The 15,006-nt window shown below is 37.2% G+C and overlaps 4 protein-coding genes across 5 annotated transcripts; 1 reads left to right on the forward strand and 3 right to left on the reverse strand.

Annotated features, from left to right (window-relative positions):
* Positions 1-94: 94 nt before the first annotated feature.
* On the reverse strand, positions 95-871 carry LOC111005885 (uncharacterized). Its single transcript, XM_022277550.2, has one exon. It carries the CDS (start codon positions 839-841, stop codon positions 248-250), a length of 594 nt encoding a protein of 197 aa, XP_022133242.1. The 5' UTR covers positions 842-871; the 3' UTR covers positions 95-247.
* A 1,175-nt stretch (positions 872-2,046) lies between these two features.
* On the reverse strand, positions 2,047-3,069 carry LOC111005864 (uncharacterized). Its single transcript, XM_022277518.2, has one exon. The coding sequence runs from the start codon at positions 2,783-2,785 to the stop codon at positions 2,204-2,206; it is 582 nt and encodes a 193-aa protein (XP_022133210.1). The 5' UTR covers positions 2,786-3,069; the 3' UTR covers positions 2,047-2,203.
* A 4,743-nt stretch (positions 3,070-7,812) lies between these two features.
* LOC148213403 (Exostosin family protein) lies at positions 7,813-9,885 on the forward strand. Its single transcript, XM_088125167.1, has one exon. The coding sequence runs from the start codon at positions 8,267-8,269 to the stop codon at positions 9,698-9,700; it is 1,434 nt and encodes a 477-aa protein (XP_087981293.1). The 5' UTR covers positions 7,813-8,266; the 3' UTR covers positions 9,701-9,885.
* Positions 9,886-10,528: 643 nt separating this feature from the next.
* Positions 10,529-14,521, reverse strand: LOC111005699 (ARM-repeat/Tetratricopeptide repeat (TPR)-like protein). Of its 2 annotated transcripts, XM_022277302.2 has the most exons (4): positions 14,230-14,519; positions 12,303-13,346; positions 11,029-11,896; positions 10,529-10,892 (listed from the first exon to the last, which is right to left on the reverse strand). In XM_022277302.2, exons 2-4 carry the CDS (start codon positions 13,269-13,271, stop codon positions 10,846-10,848), a joined length of 1,884 nt encoding a protein of 627 aa, XP_022132994.1. In that variant the 5' UTR covers positions 13,272-13,346; positions 14,230-14,519; the 3' UTR covers positions 10,529-10,845. The 2 variants fall into 2 exon arrangements, with proteins under 2 accessions (XP_022132994.1, XP_087981291.1); XM_088125165.1 differs by lacking the exon at positions 10,529-10,892 and having other exon boundaries at positions 10,985-11,896; positions 14,230-14,521.
* Positions 14,522-15,006: the final 485 nt, after the last annotated feature.

Below are 15,006 nucleotides of genomic sequence, written 5' to 3' on the forward strand. Positions count from 1 at the left end.
TTTCCTTTTTTTGGGATAGACACACAGGACGTATGTGAATCAAGATCGAAGACGAAGCCTTCCATGTTCCTTGAAAGAGGGAAAAAAACAAACAAACAATAACTTGTATTCTCCTTCGTTCCATTCCATTGATATAATAATTTGATGACAGTTTGTACATTTCCAGACAATAATTAGAAAACAATAGTGAATCCCAAAAAAAAAAAAAAAAGGAAACCATTACTCTAATTTGCATGCACCATAGTTGTTATAAGAACTCCATGGCGGCAGCAAGAGCAAAGACTTCATGATCCGCACAATGGGGCATGTGATGGGATTTGCACCCACACCACTCATCAATATGCTTCCTCCTCATGATCTTCTTCTCCATCTCCATTATTTCTTCCCCAGCTCTTACTCTCATCCCCACCTTCACCATAATCGGTTGCTTTAACAACCCTAATTCACATTGACCACCACCACAAACCAAACACACCCACTTCTCAATTCCCATGTTTGGGGACTCAAAAACTTCCTCCCATGGGATCTCACCCCTCCCCAGCAGCTGAGACCCCACAAAACCAAGTTTGTTGGCCCGCCGGAGCTCGAAAACGACGGTGGCTTGCTTGAGGCTGTGGATGGATTCTTTTGAACCCAAACACTCCAAAGAGAAACACTCATTCCAGACGAAGATGGAGGTGGAGGAGATTTGTTTGGTGTTGAGGCGGACCCTCTTGTTGTTTCCTGCTGAAAGATAGTATCTCACGAACACCCTCTTTGGGGACGTGAACTCTATGTTTTTGGCTTCCAAAATGCTGATTTCGCAGCTAAAGGTAGAGAATTTTTGAGTGGTATCCGCCATTGGGTGTGGCTGACAATATTAGAGCACCCTCTCGTCTTATTTAAAGAGAAGAAGAAGTTCCACTTTTTATATGGAGGAAGCTTCGTGGTTAATTATATGGTAGGCAACTATAAAAAAAGGCACTGAATCTAAGGATAGCAAAATACAACGTGTTTATTTTAGTGAAGAAGCCCTTGGGATTCATGAAGGGCTGGATTTTAGAAAACACCCCATTCGGCTGCAACAGTGGCAAAGCAATTGGCTTTGGCTAGGTGGGTGGGTTACTCGTGTCGCTTCTAAAATTAATATGATCATATCATATCATCTTTTATTTGTTTCTTTGTAGACTTTTGTATGGGAAATGAAGTCGGCTGCATTTGAGACATTATTATTATTTTTTTATTTGATGATTTCTAGAATACCTTGTATGAGAACACAGAAATGTAATTCTGTTTAGAAAAAAAGTAGAAATGGCCTTTTTTTTTTAGTTATATATAATTGGAAACTTTTAGTGGTTCGGGCTGAGTCACTTTTATTTAAATTTAATTACATGATTAATGAGGAAAAAGTAGATAGGCTAAAAAAAAGAGTTACCCTCATATTAAACTTCATCCACAAAAGAAGAAGAAACTCTCCGCGCAAATGAGCTTTAGAGGCCCATCTAGGGAAGGTGATCTCTCATTTAGTGGTTTAAGTCTCTAGATTTCAACTACTCATTTTTTGGATTACATTAAAATAATGGTTTCTTTTTGGCCATCAAAATTGACATTTTTTTCTTTTTCTTAATTACGATATATTCACTATCTTTATACAGGAGTGTTTACACATTTATTATTCTTTATATATTTGTATATTTTTTGTATACTTTTGAATGAAAGATACTTTTTTGTTTTAAAAGACGCTAATCTCTCATTTTGACCAAAAAGAGTATAATACGACCTTAGAGAAAGATGTCAAGAGGTCTACCTAAAGCAATAATCAATTCCTAAGGCAAGAGGCCTATCTAAACCATTGTAGATTGTCACAATAGTCCAAATAAGCTAAGAAATTCTAAAAAATTTAGAAAGAATAAATTCAAACCATAGTGACCATTTAAAAGAGTTTCTTTGATAACTAAATATAGTAAGCTTCGGTATAGACATTTGAAGATATCTAACGATTTTTTTAAAATTATCAGTAGAAAGACAAAAATATAAAACCAATCCAATTGGTTTCCACTATTCCAATTTTGCCTATTAATTTTTTTTTTAATTTCACAAACACTCAAAAAGTTAAATAAAACAAAATTTACAATCGCCAATATGGGAAATGCAATTAAAAGAAAAGAATCACGTTTATAATTTTCACTCTCAGTCTCAACAATTAATTAGTTTGTAGCGACAACTACAAGAACTCCATGGCAGCAGCAAGAGCAAAGACCTCATGATCCGCACAATGGTCAAAGCACTCATCACTCCACTTCCTAAATCTCCTCTTCTTCTCCTTCGCCACTTCTTCAGCACCTCTCACTCTCATCCCGACCTTCAACTTCGGTTGCTTGAAGAACCCTTCACGACCAAATCCATTCTCACCACCCGAAACCAACGAAACCCATCTCTCAATTTCCATGTTTGGCGATTCAAAAACATCCTCCCACGGGATCCCCGCTCTCCCCAGAAGTTGAGACCCCGAAACGGTTCCGAGAACCGGCAGTGTCTTGGCCTGCCGGAGCTCGAACACGACAGTTGCTTGTTTGAGGCCATGGATGGATTCTTCTGTCCCCAAACACTCCAAAGAGAAAGCCTCGTTCCAGGTGAAGTCGGAGGATGAGGAGATTTTTTTGGTGTTGAGGCGAATTCTGTTGTTGTTTCCTGCTGAGAGATAGTACCTCACGAAGAGATTCTTTGGAGATGTGAAGTGTATGGTTTTGGCTTGGAGGATTCTGATTTCGCAGCTGAAGGAGGAGAGTTTTTGAGTGGCGTCCATTGGAAGGTAAGGATTGAAAAAAGGGTGGTTTTTGGTGGTGAAGAAAGGGTGGACTCAAATATTTATAGACAAGAGAAGTTAGTGGTTTACTTTTCCATATACTATTATCCACTGAATCTTTCGTGATCCATATGATATAGCAGGAGAGATTTCTTTTGATTATAATAATTAGCTTGAACACAGCTCGATTGTCGTAGAAAACGATCCTTAGCCGACCTTTTTCCTCGTCCAATTACAGAAGAGGGTTATTGTCCTTTCTCTTGACGGTGTAATTGAGCAATTTTTTTTAAAATTTCTTTTAATTCTCTAGTGGATTATGCCAGTTCTTTGGCATCGATTCAATTTGTATAACATGTGTAGCACATAGGTTTTGCTTACCATCTTACTTAAGTATATCAAATAACAGACGGAATGATATTTGGGTTTATGAAATTGAAACATTTGCATATATAAGATACGTGTTAGAAGCACGATGCTGGTCCGAGGTGACGTGTTCGGAGCAAGCTATCTGTGGTGGACTCTGACTTGGTATCCGCTTGCATGCACTTACAAACAGAACCGTGTATCGATGTGGTGCATGCTCTTAACTACGTACACTCCAAAATATTTAAATCCAAGTTGGTGTTGAGCCGGATCTTTAGTAAAATATAAGAGATTGCGTACCTTCTATTAAGGGGAGCATGGGGAATCGAAGCATTTATCTTGCGTACCTTCTTATAAGGGGAACATTGGGAATCGAAACGCTTGCCATTCGCTGACGTACATACCTGACTAGCTGTAATTCAATGAGTTTTCCGTCGGCAATTGGATTAAAAGATCCTCTTATGTAACAAAATTGTCATTTTGCGGAATGTCAGCGGATTTCTTTGCTGGTCATAATCTTCTCCCAAGTTAAAACGAGTTCTACTATCTTTGTCACGGGCGCTTCCACCTCATCTTCGAAGTATGTGAACTAAGGCTCACGTGGTACCTAAATGAACCTAATTCATTTTTACAAATTAGTTTTTACAAATCAAATACACATTCATAAAGACTTTTCAAACTAATCATTTGTAGTACTTGTGTATAAAACTGAACTTCCTAACAACCCACAAGGACAACGAAAATTCAAAAATTGGACAACGAAAGTTCAAAAATTTCAAACTTGCTAAATCAAATATCGTCCTTTGACAGGTTTTGGTGGCGTACGACTCAAAATAGGAATACATTTTTGTATTGTAAAAAGTGTAATTTATTAAAATTGATTTGAAAGCAGTAGAAAAATGGAGTTATTTGTTAAAAGACAGAAATATAATTTGCATTATTTAATGTGTAAGGTAAGAAATCAAACTAGCTACTAATTAACACATTCCACCAACAGTTTTAGGTCATTAATTAGAGAACAAAGCAAAGTGAATAAATGATCTTAAAATTTCAAATTGCAACACAGGATCTTTATCGAGATCTTCAACTGATAGAAAATTACAAATCTTCCATGAAAATCCCACTTAACAACCTTTAAACAAAACATTTCAAGTGCATATGATACCTGGTTGAGATGGCTTGGGTCTCTTTCCTCTCTATGCTTTATTTATTTATATAAGTTTATGAGATTTCCAAAGATTTGATATATTATGGAAGTCATGAATTATTAACCAAAGATAGAGCTAAAGAAGACGATTGGTGGGCAACACGTCAGTAAGAAAAAAACATTGAGGGTTTTGAACGTTATCAACAATGGTAGGAGATCTCTTCTTATCTAACTCTCCCCTATGATATTGATAATATATTAAATTTTACAGCTGCAACTTCGCCTAAAGTACCACTTTTTGTTTCAAGTTCTCATTATTCTATAAGAGTTAATGGTATTCTATATATATGTTGATTAAATTAATTCTACCTTTAAGCTACTTGTAAAAGTGTGCATTTGCATTAATTAGAATATGGAAGGGTGGTGACCTTTCGACGGCAAAGGAGGTATTTTTCCAAGGTTCGATACTTCTTTTGATTAGTTATTTTAGAAGTGAGTAGAAAACCTATTATAAGCTTTGTGAGAGTTTTGATGTACGTACTATGTATATATGATCGATGATTTAATAGGTAAAAATTGTGAAAGGAGAAATATATAGCTTAAAATCGACCTAACTTAGCCACCTTAATAACAAAGTAAAGCATAATAAAACTCAATTGAAGGCCAAAACAACCAAAGCTCAACTAATAGAAGGCTAGCCATATCAATACTAATTAAGCTCTACTTAACCCTAACTACAAGCTCAAGCTTGGCTTTGAATTTCAAGAGATCTACCCTGCCACAATAGGTTGGAAAGGTAAGTTATATATATAGGAAGTTTGGAATCTATCGTCTAAGCAAATAGAGAGGGTGAGCTTGAGAGACCGATAATGCTATTTTAAAATGAAATACAACACTAACTATACTTAATACGAAGCATCATTTTCCAATTTTTATGGCTCCACTCTACCGAGTCAGTTAGCTTACTACAACTAACCACGATCGATCACTGTATGATTACTTTCTATAGAGAAAGGAAGGAAATTATTAGTACGTGTGAAATATATATTCACTTTAAGAAAAGAAAAGAGAGGAGAATTGAAAAGCTCACTTCAATAAATATAATATTATAGTTGTGGCGCGGCATGGCATGGCTATGTATGTGTAGCAAAAAAGTTTCAATTTGGTCCAATGGTCTGGGACTAATTCCAAATTTATTCTCCTCTTCAGGATTCAATTTAACTTCACAATCTGTCTACAAATGGTTTTAAAAAAAAAAATAAAAAAACCGTTCACATATGTCCTTATAGGTTTTTACAGAACCCTTAATTCTAATAGAATCAACTAATCCGGTTAGTAAAATAGAAAACATCGTCTTATTGCCACGTAAAATAAAATATGTCAATATGGTAAGATAGAGATAATTTGTAAAATTTGACTAAATTAGAGGAATCAATTAAAACTTTAAAATATCAAATTGAAACTAAACTCAACCCATAGGAACTATATTGAAATTAAGTCCAAACCATGCAAATTGAACTGACAATTTTAAAATCTAGGATCAAGTTGTAATTTAACCTTAATTTTTTTAAAAAATAGATATTTACAATTATTTTTTAAAAAACATGTTATATTTGTAATTATTAAAAAAACTAGTCTACCTAATGAAAATTTTCGTTGCTTATTATGGTGGTCCTGGACATTTGCCAATAGTGTTGATTTTTTTTTTCTTTTTTTCTTCTTCATCTTCTTTTCTCTTCTCTCGGTTGTTTGATTTAATGAGTTTGCTTTAGTTTTAACAATTTTATAGCTTTTTTCTTCTTTTTTTAGTAAAACATGTGAGAATGGGAGATCAAACTCGCAGACTTTTGAATAGAGATATATACCAATTACTTCTGAATTATGTTTGCAGGGCTTAATTTTACAAATTTGTAATAACTTGATCAAATAGTTACAAATTGTAAATTTTTGAATTTTCTCGTTTTAGAATTCATCCCATATATTACTTTAATACGAATAAAATTATTTGTCGTATTTGTAGGTTGGGCTGGCAGACATTTTGATCCAGCCCAAATACTAAATTTTCTAATATGTCCAATAAAAATCCATCTATTTTAGAGTTGAACTCAACCTAATTCTAGGATTTAATAACCGAGTCATTCATCTTAAATTAGTGTAAAAAAAATAGTAAATATAGTACTCTATTCCTAAGTAGTTTCGTCATTTATCAACTCTAGATCCATGGTTCTTTTAAGCTAATTTTCACCCGCATCCATTCGTGAGATGAATGTTGCAACCTTTATGAACACAAAGAAGGTTAAGATGCGGAGAAGATTAGAAATAACTTTTATAAGAGGCTGAATTAATTTTGCAGATTCCTTCGCCTAAAGGAAATCGAATGAAGATGATGTAGGTATTTGGGGAGTTGACAAAAAAAGAATGTTTTCCTTTAAGAGTACTACCACCTGGAATGGAAATCCAAGATACGTATGAAATTTCTTCCTCTCATTAGAACCTGAAAAGCAAATGTGGCTTCTAAGATCAAAATCTCCCGTTAGAAGATAGTAAAAGATATATTACCACTAAAAACTAATCTTTACTATATGTGTTATAATAAAGCGAGGACCGGGTATTTCGAACTTTATAAAAATATAAATATATCTTTTAACTAGTTAAGTTTTTTTAGTATTTATTTTAAAATTTATACGGTGAGAGGAATCTTATACTTGGGACCCACTAAAGTCAACTATATGCTTAAGTCAAACATTTCATACTTGACGCCATATTATCTAGCAATAACCTTACTTTTGTAGAAAAGAGGATTTTTATGAAAATCTATTTTATATACTATATGTTTTTTTTATATGGTAAACATTAAAAAAAAAACTAAACTAATATGAATTTGTTAAATTATAATTAATGGTTAGTAAAGTTTGAGATGTAATTTAATAAGTTACCAGTCACATTGTACTGCACTAATTTAATTAATTTGTCCCAATAAAAAGTAGGTGTAGTTGTTAATTATTATCGGTATCAAAAGAAGAGAACACCCACCAAAAATGTGTCGGCAGGGATCTTCCAGACTTCAACTAACCTCTCAAACTCTCGACTCCATGGCTTAACAACATAACATGATTTTAATTGTTAACCTTAACGGGGGAAAATCCTTATTTCTTTGACATAGAGGACTAAATTTTATTCTAACCACCATTAAAAATTTATAAAAACTATATATTTTACATTTTTCTTCATCAAAATATTTAACCGTGGTAGGATAAAATTGCTCCATACCGATAAAAGTCAAATATTTTTCTTTAATTAATTAGAATTGCTTTCTATTCTAACTTTTTTCTCAGCTAGCTAGTTCTTCTCCCTCGTGGACATGGCCTCCTCCAAATGGCAGATCACCATCTCCACATGGCATGGTTGAATATATATTATAACATATATACATAGCATATATATACATACAATAATTACAAAGTTTCTAACAATTACTTTACTTTATTATTAGAAAACTAAAGCAATGTAGACGTGACACCAAACTCTTAACATTTTATTAAATACGAATGAAGAGGAGAACGCATGTGAGGTTCCGTGGCTCCCGTTCAACAAGCTAAGCTGTCTTTAATATCAGGAAATTCCATCGTGTCTTATATATATGCGGGGCAACTACCTACATTTAAATTAAAATAATAATAAGGTAGGTTTCATATTTTCATTATTGATTTTTTAACATATATTATTATTATGTATGATTAGTCAATTATGCAATTTCTACCGGCTCACATACTTTATTAAGATGTGTCCCGCGGTCACCTTCATATCCTCCTTTTCTTTCCTTTTCTCTTTTTGTTTGCATGAAATCAAATCTTTTTTCTCTCTCTCTTAAATATATTCATTGCAGCTTCCTGCTAATTTTCCTTCTTGCAAATACAGCTTAGTTTGAGAAATCCATTTTCCTGATCTAATTGTCTTCTACTTTTTCTTCCATGTTTCCTGAATTCTCCGCCATGTTTCCCAAGAAACAAACAACTCCCATTCCTAAAAACAGAAACTCCCATGTTTCCTCATTCATCAAGCCCTTCGTCAATTACAATTCCTTTCTTATTCTTTCTCTCATGCTTTGGTTTCTCGTGCTTCTCATTTGTTTCCCAACCTCATCCAACAATGTTCCTCGAGAAACTCAAAACTTCCACAACCAAACAAACAATCAGCTGGTAGTGGTCCCCACTTGCGACGGACCTCCATATGTCTACGTTTACGACTTGCCGCCCGAGTTCAACGTTCGCCTTCTCCATAACTGCCGCCACCTCAGCGTCTACACCGACATGTGTCCCCACGTGGCAAATCGCGGCCTCGGCCGTCAACTTTCCACCGGGAACACCTGGTTCGCCACCCACCAGTTTATAGCGGAGATGATTTTTCACGCTCGTATGGAGAATCACCCGTGTCGCACACGCGATCCCAACCGTGCCAATTTGTTCTACGTCCCCTTCTACGGTGGGCTCCACGCCTCCAGCAAGTTCCGCGAGCCGAATATCACGGAGCGCGACGCGCTGGCCGTTCGATTGGTTGACTACCTTCAGACTCAACCCACGTGGCGGAAGCACAATGAACGCTATCATTTCCTCGCGCTTGGTAGGACCGCTTGGGATTTCATGAGGAACGCCAACGGGCCTGACTTCGGGGCGAATTGTTTGCTCAATCTAAACGCTGTCCAGAACATGTCCGTGCTGACCGTGGAGCGAAACCCATGGGCCGGGTCGAACCAGTTTGGGATTCCGTACGCGTCATACTTCCACCCGTCCACGTCAGCCGAAATGGAAACGTGGCAGAACAAGATTCGGCAGTCGAAGCGGCCCCACTTGTTCTCCTTCATCGGGGCCCCACGCAAGGGGTTGGAGAAAGCCGCCGTCCGGGACGACATCATACGCCAGTGCGACATGCCGTCGAGGTGCAATCTGGTGAATTGCCGGGGCGAGCGGGCCAAGGAATGCTACGATCCGGGCCAGGTGGTGAGAATAATGAGCGAATCGGAATTTTGCTTGCAGGCGCCGGGCGACTCGTTCACGCGGCGGTCGACGTTCGATTCGATATTGGCCGGCTGCATTCCGGTGTTCTTCTCGCGGCACACAGCGTACACACAGTATTTGTGGTATTTGCCGGCGGAGCCCACGGATTATTCTGTGTACATCGATGAGAAAGGGGATGGAAGGAAGAGGATCGAGGAGGAGCTTTTGAAGATTCCTAAAGATAAAGTGAAGCGAATGCGTGAGGAGGTGGTGAGTTTGATTCCTAAAGTGACGTATAAGCACCCAAACGCCACGGAATTTCAGTTCAAGGATGCCGTCGACGTCGCGCTTGCCGCACTGTCCAAGCTCGTTTGGTCCACCGTCCACGGCGGCGCCGATATGTCGGAATAGAATATGATTTTCCTCATATAATATTATTTTACATTTGTAGATTTTTTTTTCCCTTCCTTTTTTTATAGTACATTCACATACTTCACATACAGAGAATCGAGACGCTCATACTTAACGAGAATAATTTCATACGCAACCGAAGTTCAGTATTTATCTGATTGTAGTTTTTAGATTAAATTCTAAATTTAATTTTCTAAGGTAATGACTAATTTTTTATTGATTTAAAGTGCAGTTGTAAATATAGCAAAAACATTTAGTAAAATTAGTAAAACTGCAACTACATTTAATTTTTTTAAATATAGCACTTAAATAGCGATCTAATTATAAAATGACAATTTTACAAAATGATATATATTTATAATATATTTAACTACTATATACATTTAATATGATTATCTAATATACTGCTATATAATTATCTAAATTGATATAAGTGAAAATATATATTATATTTAATTTAAAAAAGCGAGTGACACATTTTGAACTACATAAAAGACTTTTGCTACCCCGCAATTTTCTTTTATTTAATATCTAAAGTTTAAAGAATTTTAATTACATGTTTTAATTATGAGGTGTAATTCTAAGTTGAATTTCGATCCCAATTTACGACCTTTTAGCTGAAAATATAACTTCCAAGACTAAATTGCAATTACATGAATAATTTAGTTAAGTGAGAACTTTACAATTTTGTATAGCATATCTATAAATAATTATAATAAAAAAGTTAATCACATCGAACGACATAGACGCCTCTCGGGAATGAAAGAACCAACGGGCAAACAAAAAACAGAAATCTACAGACAGAATCATTATCAAGAATCTGGATCATTCACGAAAGAAAATCAATGATAAGATTGGAATTTGCAGTTTAAAAATAAAGAACACATGGAATTGTCTATGTACACAAACCTCTTATAATCACTCTGAGAAAGAAAGAAAAAAAGGGAGAGAAAATCATCTAGACATTCCTAATTCATTTTCTACAGTTGGGGATTCGATTGAAAATTAAATTTGGGGGCAATGAAACCATGAGAGAGAAGAAAACTAGTAAGAACAAAAAGGAAATCAAGTTTTACTTTTTGAACAATGATTTGAAAGATGACTTCTTCTTCAGATCCTGCAACTCAGTTTGTGATTCCTCTAATTTATGCTTCATTCTCAGCAAGCTGCACTTTATAGCCATGCTTCATCTCTGTATATCACATCAACATCTCATTCAAAATTTCTATACAAAAATCCAAAAAAATAGTACTGAAAAACATATAATGAAATTGGAATTCAACAGATTGCAATTCTCAGTTACCCAGAATTGATGAGTTGGAAGTTACCTTTGGTTGACTCATATTTATCTTCATCTTTCCATTCACAGTCTTCGTCATCGTCGTCTTCTTCATCTCCCATTTCGTCCCTTCCATCGTTTCCTATATCACTTTCACTGGCTGTCTCCCATTCAGAATCATCAGTCTCTCTACCATAGATATCCCCAGCGCCATCTTCACATTGGACATTGCCATGTTTAATAGCTGCCTCCCTGAATAGCCAAGCTGCACGCATCTGCTTCTTAACAAGTCGTTCTGCGTAGTCAGGAACCTTGTTTTGTCTTAACGAAAGATCGGGATCATTGGACTGAGAGCACTCGTTTATGAACAAAATGGCATCCAAGAGGCTTTCTTTTGCCAAGCCAAGCATGTCATATGCCTGAGCTCTTCTCCAAAGACTTTTGGCATGACGGTTTACAGGGTTGTGGAGACAGAGTGCCCGTGTGGCATCACCAATGGCAGCCAAGGGCTGCTGCAACAGAAGATAACACTGAGCACGGTTACTGTACAGAACGACTCGTTCCTTTTTGGATCTCATCGGACATAATGCTAGTGCTTCGGAGTACTTGGATGCAGCTGCAGATATATTTCCTGATGAAAACATGGAATTTCCTTCGAGCTTGATTACTAGTGCTGCGGCCTGTTTGATTCGAAGGTCCTCTTTTGGCATGTTCTTTTCCCACTTGAGTCTCTGCCTTGATTTTAGTAGTTCCTCAATCTGTTCCTTTGTACGGCTGTTGATCGAACTGCGTCCAGCCCCTTGTGATTGCACACATTCTTGAAGAACATTAACTATGGATTCCCCCAGTTTTCTGTGATCACCCAGAGATGATATCTCTGCAAGATCCAGAAGTGCAGGTGCGGCTTTGTCGATCACCTGGGAACATGATGGCACGGTTTAGCACATACTCAATGTGAAAGACTTCCGATCTAATGGGCTTAATATGTTAAATGCAATCTGTATTTGAAGATCCTAATAGCTTTTGGATCACATTGCAAAATAGTAAAATACCAAGAAAGCAATATAGGAACAGATAGAGCATTATGCTATCTGGCATCACCGACAACAGTTGACGAAACCGAGTTTTATGGTAGTTAAGTTGCCAAATATTTCTTGGAGTTAATTAGCAATTTACCTCTTCTAGTGTTCGCTGAACCAATTCAAATTGTGTCGCAAATAATCACACAAAACATGGAAAAACAAAATACATCGTTTCCTAGACATTTATTTTCAACAAGGTCATTGCTCTACTGTGAAAATCAAAGAGAGAAGGATATCCAACCTTATGACTTGTATTTGGATCCTGAAGCAACCACATTAGACAGTCAATAGCCATAGACTGCCAATCATCCGAAGAGCGGGCAATGTTACACAAGGCTTCGATAATACTCGGACAGCTAGCAACAGGTGCCCTACCAAGCTTGTGATGGCAGATTGTTCTTAATAAACCAATACCAGCAGGTGAATTTTCATTAACGAGACCGCCCCACATTCCAGGTAGCTTTACTAGGAATTCGGGCTTGCATATAGTTGGAAGAAACTCGGGTTTAAATGCAAAGCAGTTGATGAGTTGTAAGGACCAACACTGTAACTGACTAGCCCATTCCTCTGCTTTCCTGGATTCCATTTCGACCCCTCCCATTCCACGAGTGAGCAGATCACAATGATAACTGAGCCTTCTGTCCACATACTGGTAAAAGTGAGTATAAACAATTTCAAGAGAACTCATTGCCAGTTGAATTGAGAGCTCGAGTATCTCAGTGTGGCTAGCCACGGAAGGGAAAGTAGTTGCATATGTAGCCAGATGTCCGAGGGCACGAACAGCTACCCTCTGTTCAACCCAAGTCAATCTTCCCCTCAGAAGTTCAACTAGCGGTGGAATTACCCCGGCATGCACAGCACTTTCAGCAAACTCCTCCATGTTCATGGTGTAGGATCCAATGATATGTGCTGCATAATATGGAATGTAAATATTTTGGTCGTGAGAAAGCCAGCGGCGATTTTTCAGTCCCTTCCATATAAGTGCAGACATACATTCAAATATTCCCAATTCGATAAATTCAGGATCGTTAGGATGTGCCATGGCTGTGTTCCAAAGGCCACTAATGGGGAGAACTTGACCATCATCGTCCTGAGAAGGAAGCTCTCTAAAGAATTTCAGGATACTTGCTTTCCGCTTACTTGGATTTCCTTCCTTCATGACACAAAAGAAACATCCTGGATAAGGACAGTCCGTAGATACCTTTTCCATTATCGACTAAATAATTATCGGAAGGGCAACAACTAAAGTCTCATTACTGGGCTGGACCAATTCAAATCTCCAAAACTGCAAATAATATAAGAAGTTAGCAAAGTATTGGACAGACAACAATTCACCTAAACCAAATAAGCAGTATCAGCAAGTAACATTCAATTTTTTTTACAAGCAGCCGGATTTTCTGTCTCGTTCATTATCATCACGAACATACACGATCTTTAACATTCATACGCAACTACGGAAATGGAGTAGATTTTGACAGAACACTAAATTACATTCTAGAGCATACCGTACAATTAGAAGGCTGCATCGATTACTGCTATATAAGTTCCAAACATATACAAGGCTCTATCACTCTAAGGCTAATCTTGTAAGACTATAACGAGTTAAACTCAAAACACAACCGCAATCAAAAGTTGATTTTTTTCCAAATGGATCGACATGGAAATTAGAAATCCACGTTCAATCAGAGCCCCCACTTCTCAAAACGAGCCATTCAAGATAAGACGCCATCATCACAGGTGAAAACGAAATTATGTAAATCGGGGAGCTTTTCAGATCAATGAAGAATTGGGTGGCTTTACTTTTCGGCAATGAAAATGAATTGTACTTGAAAGAAGAGTGAAATTGACCCAAGATTTTAGAAACAAGTTCAAAAAGCAACCAACTTGATTGTAGCATATCTGTATAGTTTTGCTTGTTCTGCGTACACAGATCTGAAGGCGACAGCTTTAAACAATAAAAACGATAAAAATTAAAACCCACAACCAAAAGAACATGCCCAGACAAAAGAAGAAAAAGAAGCGTCCAAACGAAGATTGGAATTTGAAGGAGAAGAAATTACAAGGGGGAAAAAAACATAAAGAAGCAACTGGGATTCAAATATATATCTTTCCAGACATTGGGGAAGCAAAATAAGAAAACAAAGAAATAGCAGGTCCAGAGGAGATACCTCGGAGCAAAAAGCTGCTTCCAATAAGCCAGAGCGCGAGTAAACAAGCTTGTAATCCTTAGCAACAACGAGGAAAGGAAAAGAAAAACTTATAAAGAAATTGAAAAAATTCAAATTTTGGTTTGGTGAACAGGAAGGTTTGCTTTGATTCAGAGCTCTCTGCTACAAAAACTGAGGACGGGAGAAGAGAGAGAGAGAGAGAAGCAGGAGAGTAGACGGTGCCGGTGGCGGGCGAAACGACGACGTTTGGGCGTTTAGATTCCGACAATCAAGAAGATCTCGCAATGTAATAGCTAAACGCTGTCAATGCTAAAATATTTAATTTTCCACAAACAACAAAAAATATCCCACGCGCAGCAGTGGGGATTCTGACGTACAGTTGTGATGTCACACGTGAGAGTGTGTCACAGCCTCGCACTAAAAGTGGGTGTAGAGGACGACCGCGACCGAGAGCGCGTGAGAATATTGGTCTTCGGGATAGCGTTTGGAGAAAATAAGATGGGCCCAGTGGGCCACTCCCAATTTTTCCAATTATTATTACGGTTTTCCTTTTAGTTTCCCGGGCTGGCCCATTCCTTACACGCCTGTCATTTTACCGTTTTGAATCGAGGAAGATGAAATTACATAAATGTCCCCAAATCTTCTAAAACTTCAATTCTGTGCCAATAACAAATGGAAAAAAAAATAAATGGAGAACGGCCAACCCAAGTACTTTCTTTAGCTGTTCTTGTCACGGCACTGCCTCGGTGGCCACTATTTTGCACACTTATTTTTACA

The sequence above is a fragment of the Momordica charantia genome, assembly GCF_013281855.1.
Source record: "Momordica charantia cultivar OHB3-1 chromosome 1 unlocalized genomic scaffold, Mcharantia_2.0 BLBB01000001.1, whole genome shotgun sequence".
Classification (NCBI taxonomy): domain Eukaryota; kingdom Viridiplantae; phylum Streptophyta; class Magnoliopsida; order Cucurbitales; family Cucurbitaceae; genus Momordica; species Momordica charantia.